Genomic DNA, 7785 nt, shown 5'->3' on the forward strand with positions numbered 1-7785 from the left:
TATCCCATGTCCATTTTGGCAAACTGTAGTCTAGCTTTTTTATCTCTCTGTGTCAGCAGTGGGGTCCTCCTGGGTCTTCTGCCATAGCATGTCATTTCATTCAGATATCGACAGATAGTTTACACTGACACTGATGCACCCTGAGCCTGCAGGACAGCTTGAAGTTCTTTGGAACTTGATTGATTGTTTACAAACAATTTTGGAAAGATGCCAAAAATTTTGTCCTGCCCATTTTGGAGTTTTCTGTGAAATGATGTCCAATATGCCTTTTTTTACTCTGTCTTATTTTGTGTTGTTCCAATGCACACAAAGGAAATAAACATGTGGATGACAAAAAATGTATAATTTCACTAATTTTCTGGGAGAAATACTGCAGTTTCTGGAAATTATCAACACTTTCGACCATGACTGTGTGAAAACAGCTTTTCTACAGTACAAGTGAGTAACATAAACAGTCCTTTCTTCAGGCACAATGAAACAAAGTAAATGTAGCAGCCTGATCAAGCTCTGTATTCCAGGCAATAGCAGCTCAAGCTGTTTTAAATATGTTCACCAAATACACCTCTGTTCAGCTCCGGCACAAACTCCACAACTTACCTTTGCTGATCCAATCCAGCTTCTGTCATTAGACCTGTAAGACTCGGGCTGGAATATAGGAATGACCTGTCCCGCCCATGATATTTTGGTCGCTCCTAAATCCAGGACCCAAAGTCCAGTATGATTAAAATTCTCTCAGTAACCCAGTAAACTGGTACAGACTTTACATTTCCGAGGCCAACCACATCGGTGACATGTATCTGCCATCCAAGACCTTACCTCCTCCTTTATTAAACTATATACAGTGTTTCAGCACACACCAGACACTTATCTTAGAATCCAGAGATCTCACAGAATGTTTGATCGATATTTTTCAACAGTTTATCTCCACATCTGGGAATTTAAGATGCACCTATCAACCTATCAGTCCGCAAATCTCATAATATTAGGCTCCGAAAGACAGAAGCCTTCAGGTATTCTGAAAAAAAAAAATAGAATATGTCAAAAGCATTAATGGAGTGGCTCAACTTGAGTTTCATCCTTTGTCTATTCCCGGGGCTTGTCTTGTACAAGATGCAGTGACATCAGCAGTGTGATGATATCACTGCATCTTGCCTCCTGCTCGTAACTGCTGACTTTACAGGTTAGAAAAGGTCTCAGCTGCCCAGCACTTCACGGGATTGTGGTTAGATAAGTATAAGGTTTGTTTATGATGTATTTAAAGGTACAGATTTTTATTGGTGGAGGCCAAAGTGGACCTCTACTATGACCTCTACTAACAATGTGGGATTTTTAAATAAGTGCTCTACTACTACTACTGGGAAAAATAACTGGATGATGAAAAAGTATTTTTTGCATATTTTCTCTGCAGGAAAGAAACCCATGGCTTACTTCAGCTGAGAACCTCAATGGGGAAAATAACATTGGTGAACTTGCACTTGTCACTTGATGATAGGTATGATGCTACACCAATTGGGGTAGGGTTTGGTTGTTGTGACCCTTTATACATGTCCCTATTTACATTTCGAAAAACCATAACCAATATTAAAGATGAATACATTGCAGCAAAACAAATAAATACTAAGATCAAGAGGGACAATGTACTAAAAGGCCACGGATCAGGGTTGTCCTGGACTCCCGGGGCTTCAGACAGCAAGTTCAATCTTCTGGGGGGGAAAGTAACTTCACTGCACCAGACTGGATATATCCTGCGACTTGTGAAAGGGAATTACTTAGTCCATGTAACACAAGATTTGTAAGTGGAGGCTGAAGACAGCACATTCGTTTGCTTGGCATCTATTCCCCCTGTCCCTGTCAGAAACTTATTAACCCCTTCAAGGGGGGGGGGGGGTGATGCAAGTTGTCCAGATCCGATAACGTAGACTGTAAAAACGACCCTTTAAATTTTCAGGAAAAACAAAAAGTCGATACACACGAGCAACGTGTATATATGTAAACCTCCATCCCCAATGCCAATGTCACCACTTCATGTCCTTGGAAGAAAGTAAACTTTTTTCGATGTTGTTGGGGTAAGAAAAATACCGCAAAATAAAAAAAATCTGTTAATGTATCCTTTGGGTTAAAGTAGGGAATGTACGTGTTTATGTTTGTACTTGTATCGCACCGTTTAAGATAATGAGCTGATTCAGCACAAGACGTTCCATGTTGTCATGTTGTGCTCCGATCTGGAACCTGTTGAATACCGAGCGTCTTTCCTTGTTCAATAGGAAATTTTACTTAACAAATTGGGATTTTTTTTTCCCCGTTTCCTGCTCGAAGAAACATTACCTCCCCAATAGTTTATATTTAATGCATCTCACCGCTTATCTTGTTGCATTTGCTAATATCATATGTATACTCCGGAGATAAAAATAGTGCTAGATGATTAGTTAGGCAAGTTCACTTGACACCATTCCCTATCTGTGACGCTGGGAACCGAGATCTGTATATGGTATGCAACTTAAAGTATATATAAATGGGGCTTGCCCTGTGCGGACACTCAGCAAGCCCTCCACTGCCAAGCAGATCGCCTCCCTGCCCAGTCCAAAACACTACAAGGTAAGCTCATCATATGCAGACACATGGGACTTAGCAGATGCAGGAAGGGTCTACAACAGCAGAAGACCGGGACTGAAGACCGCAAGGTTCAAGCAATATAGAAAATTAAAAAAAAACATTAAAAAAAACGTAAACTTTTGCGGATTGAAGAGTGAAACAAATTCAATGAAATTCACAATTTAAAAAAAATATATTATTACATATAATTTTTAACTCAAAGGTTTGCAATAAATGAATCTAGACCACTCAATCACTCTTCAATCAGCAGAAATCTTAAGTGCCTAGTAAAGCAGAATATCCAGACTTTTAAAAACCTCTCTATTGCAAATGTAAAATTGAAAGTTTTGGCACATTTTTTTTAATTTTAATTAACTTATTTTTTTTTTTACTTTATACTTACAGAACCACCATGTCTATCACTGACATTCTCTCCGCTAAGGACATTGACGCCGCTCTGGCCAGTGTACAGGGTAAGTCACCTTATCATTTTTTTTAGCAAAAAATGAAAGCATTAATACACAGTTCCAAAATATTTATTAATTACATTGAAATAGTGATCCCTTAAAGAGAGTTTGATAAATAATTGTAAGGATATTGCTAGATGCAGGGGTGTAAGAACTGAGGGTTCAGAAATGGCAGTAACACTTGGGTCCTAAATATAGAGAGGGGCCCGAAGGACCGTCACATCCACGTGAAAAAGAAAGCTGTGCTGTAAATGATGTCTGATAGTTTGGAAGCCATGTTTAATATTTTGCTTTGGAGCCCGCGAGTTTAAGATATGGCTCTAGAGAGAAAAAGAGGGATATGAGATAGATATATAGATAAATAGTTAGAAAGTAGATGGATAGATAGATAGATAGATAGATAGATAGATAGATAGATAGATAATAGATAGATAGATAGATAGATAGATAGATAATAATTAAAGAAAATTTGGCAGCACTGCCAAAAAAAGGGTGCAATAAAACCTGTAAAGTGAAGTCCAAACCTCCAAAATAGAAAATCAGAAAAAAACCTGCAGCACTCCAAAAATCAAAGTAAAAAACCGTGGCCTGTTTTTTTTCTGATTTTCTAGATAGATAGATAGATGATAGATAGATAGATAGATAGATAGATAGATAGATAGATAAATAGATAGATAGATGATAGATAGATAAGATAGATAGCTAGATAGCTAGATAGATAGATAGATAGATAGATAGATAGATGATAGATAGATTAGATAGATAGATAGATAGATAGATAGATAGATAGATAGATAGATAGATGATAGATAGCTAGATAGATAGATAGATGATAGATAAATAGATAGATAGAAGATAGATAGATAAGATAGATAGATAGATAGATAGATAGATAGATAGTTAGATAGGTGATAGATAGATAGATAGATAGATAGATAATAGATAGATAGGTGATAGATATGAGAGACATAGATAGATAGATAGATAGATAGATAGATGATAGATAATAGATAGATAGGTGATAGATATGAGAGACATAGATAGATAGATAGATAGATAGATAGATAGATGATAGATAATAGATAGATAGGTGATAGATATGAGAGACATAGATAGATAGATAGATAGATAGATAGGTAATAGATAAATAGATAGATAATAGATAGATAATAAATAATAGATAGATAGATAGATAGATAATAGATAGATAAATAGATAGATAAAAATAAAAGACAAAAAGCGGCACAAAAATACAAAAGGGTGCAAAAACCTTCCAGGTATATACCAAACCTTTACAATAGAACAAGAAAAATGAAGGCAGCACACCAATAGATGAAAAAACTGCAGTTTATTGTAACATGGGCCAATAAATTGCACAGTTTTTTTCATTTATTGGAGTGCTGCCTTCATTTTTCTTGTTCTAAATAGATAGTTAGATAGATAGATAGATAGATAGATAGATAGATAGATAGATAGATAGATAGATAATAGATAGATAATAAATAGATAGATAATAGAAAAAGAGATAATAGATAGATAATAGATGATAGATGAGAGATCATAGATAGATAATAAATAGATAATAGATAGATAATAAATAGATATGGGATAGATAGATAATAGATAAATAGATAGACAGATATATAGTAATAGATAGTAATAAAAAGCTAGATGGATAGATAGATAGATAGATAGATAGATAGATAGATCATCAGGAAAAAAAAATATTTTGGAGGTTGGGACATCACCATAACATGTTTTATTACACCTGGCTTTTTTTTGGTAATGCTGCCAAATTTTCTTTAATTAGATAGATAGACACACAGATAAGAGATAAATAGATAATAGATAAAAAAGCAAGAAAATCAAAGAAAGATAGCAATCAAGATAAAAATGGTAGATAATTAGATAGATAATAGATAGATAAAAATCATAAAGAAAAACTAAGAAAGATAGCTAAAAAGCAATAAAAAAGATGATAGATACATAGACAGATGAAAGATAAAGACAGAAAAAAAATGAATAAATAGATATAGATAGAAAAATAGATAAGAGTAGATAAATAGTGGGATATCAACGTATAAAATAATAAACCTAATTTGTCCTTGTTTACGTGAATACCGAAATTACTGGACAAATGTGTGAGGGAATATTCCTCAATGTGCATGTAAAAGGATCCTTAAAGTGGAAGTATGAGATTGAAATAGGAAGTTTGTCTGCTTTTTTTTTTTTTTTAAACAGCGCCACTGTGGTCTACAGACTATATCGGGTATTACAGCTCAGCTCCATTTACATCAAAAGTGATGAGCTGCAATACCACACATTGCCCATAGACAAGGGTGGCGCTATTCCCAAACCTTCAATCTTGTATAACTTTTCTTTTTTTTCTTTATATTTCTGTACCCCTTGACCATTTTTAATGGAGTTTTTCTTTTCTTTTAATTTTCTTTCGACAGCTGACAACTCCTTTCAGTACAAAACTTTCTTCCAGAAGGTTGGTCTGAGCAGCAAGTCCGCCGATCAAGTCAAGAAAGTATTCGAAATCCTCGACAGGGATTGCAGTGGATACATTGAGGAAGACGAGCTTGCGTAAGGGGACAGATTAAATGTTTTTTGCTTTTTTTTTTTAAATTTCGGAAGTGGATTATTACAATGAACAATGACTATAATTAATTAGTAGTTTATAACCGGTAACTGGAGTGGGGGGAGGAATGCTGGCAATTGCCTGTGTCCCTGGTGCCAGAGGAGGCGTCAACAAGCCGCTCTGCTGTAGCCAAGGGTATTTAGGTATAGGCCGAGGGCTGTAAACGGAATATTTGCCCGGGTGATGAAAGCCTAGTTACATCTCCGCAAGACTGCGGCGACGGCAAAGAAATACGACACTCACGAAAATATTTCTTTTTTATTATCAGACTCTTCCTGCAGAACTTCAAGTCCAATGCCAGAGCTCTGAATGATGCTGAGACCAAGGCTTTCCTGAAGGCCGGTGACTCTGACGGTGACGGCAAAATTGGAGTAGACGGTATGTCTTTTTTTCCCATATCTGATGCTATGTAAAAAACTTTTTTTTTAATCAAATTTATGGGAAAAAGTTTGAGTGTTCTCAATATTTCTAAAACAATATTTGTTTTCTTTGCCCGAATAAATAACCTTTATGAAATACGATATTATAGTTTGAGAAAACTCCAAATATCAGGAATTGCAAAAAAAATAAAAATAAAAAAAAACTTTTTTGAAAAAATTGTAGGTTAAGCAGGAAAATATTGTTAGAATTTACAAAACGTAACACAATAAGCATCGACCAATTCTCTTTCGGTTACGTTTCAGAATTCCAGGCACTGGTGAAGGCATAAACAGCCCAAGACCAAAAAAAAAAAAACGAAAGAAGAAGACAAGGACTGAACCCCTCAATCTACACCCAACAGGCACCTCATTCATGGCTGGCACTGATTTGTGCATTTTTATACTGTCTCACGGCATTGGTAAAATGCCTGTAGGTTAACTCTTTCTGGGACTATTGAAATATCTAACAATGTACAGGTACTCCGCTCATTCGATGTTATGTCTTAAGTGTTTTTGGATGGCGCTTACTGATTTCAACCAATCACAATGTTCAAGTTGCGGCTGGGAGAAGGAAAAATCAAAATCAAAAATATTTAATTAAAAAAAAAACAACAAATTGGTCTTTTGGTTTACTTTTCTCTTTATGCAGAATTTGGGGATATTTTCAGAATACATAATAAATATGAAAATAGATAACAGATAGATATATAGATATATGAAAGATAGCTAGATAATAGATAGATAATAGATAGATAATAGATAGATACATAAATAGATAGATAATAGGTAGATCGATAGATAGATAGATAGATAGATAGATAGATAGATAGATAGATAGATAATAGGTAGATATGATATAGATAGATAGATAGATAGATAATAGATAGATAATAGATAATAGATAGATGATAGATAGATAGATAGATAGATAGATAGATAGATAATAGATTGATAGATATTATGAAAAAGAGGCAGCACTCCAAAAAACTGCAAAAATAGTGCACTTTTGTTATCCTGGTAATAAGTCCACTTTTTTTGCACAGTTTTTGTAGTACTGCTTCTTTTTAATAATTTATATCATAGTAAAAGTTGTGTTTTTGTCTAAGGAGAACCTGCAACCAACCAAAGTATAACTTTCTGGTACTGATCCTCTGCAATTTTAGATAGATAGATAGATAGATAGATAGATAGATAGATAGATAGATAGATAGATAGATAGATAATGCATAGATAATAGATAATAGATAGATAATAGATAGATAGATAGATAATAGATAATAGATAGATAATAAATAGATAGATAGATAGATGATAGATAGATAGATAATAGATAGATACATAGATGATAAACAGATAATATACAGATAATAAATAGATAATAGATAGATAATAAATAGATAGATAGATTATAGATAGATAGATAGATAGATAGATAGATAGATAATAAATAGATAGATGATAGATAGATAATAGATAGATAATAGATAGATAGATGATAGATAATAGATAGATAGATGATAGATAGATAGATGATAGATAGATACATAGATAGATAGATAGATAGACAGATAGATAGATAGACAGATAGATAGATGATATATAGATAATAGATAGATAGATAATAGATAGATAATAGATAGATAGACAGATAGATAGATAGATA

At 34.0% G+C, this 7785-nt stretch overlaps 1 protein-coding gene across 1 annotated transcript; it reads left to right on the plus strand.

Annotated features, from left to right (window-relative positions):
* Positions 1 to 2532: 2532 nt before the first annotated feature.
* Positions 2533 to 6738, plus strand: LOC138645145 (parvalbumin beta-like). Its single transcript, XM_069734222.1, has 5 exons — positions 2533 to 2595; positions 2998 to 3065; positions 5516 to 5648; positions 5972 to 6081; positions 6387 to 6738. The coding sequence occupies exons 2-5, from the start codon at positions 3005 to 3007 to the stop codon at positions 6410 to 6412; spliced, it is 330 nt and encodes a 109-aa protein (XP_069590323.1). The 5' UTR covers positions 2533 to 2595; positions 2998 to 3004; the 3' UTR covers positions 6413 to 6738.
* The last annotated feature ends 1047 nt before the right edge of the window (positions 6739 to 7785 follow it).

This window comes from Ranitomeya imitator, chromosome 7 (assembly GCF_032444005.1).
Source record: "Ranitomeya imitator isolate aRanImi1 chromosome 7, aRanImi1.pri, whole genome shotgun sequence".
Lineage (NCBI taxonomy): Eukaryota > Metazoa > Chordata > Amphibia > Anura > Dendrobatidae > Ranitomeya > Ranitomeya imitator.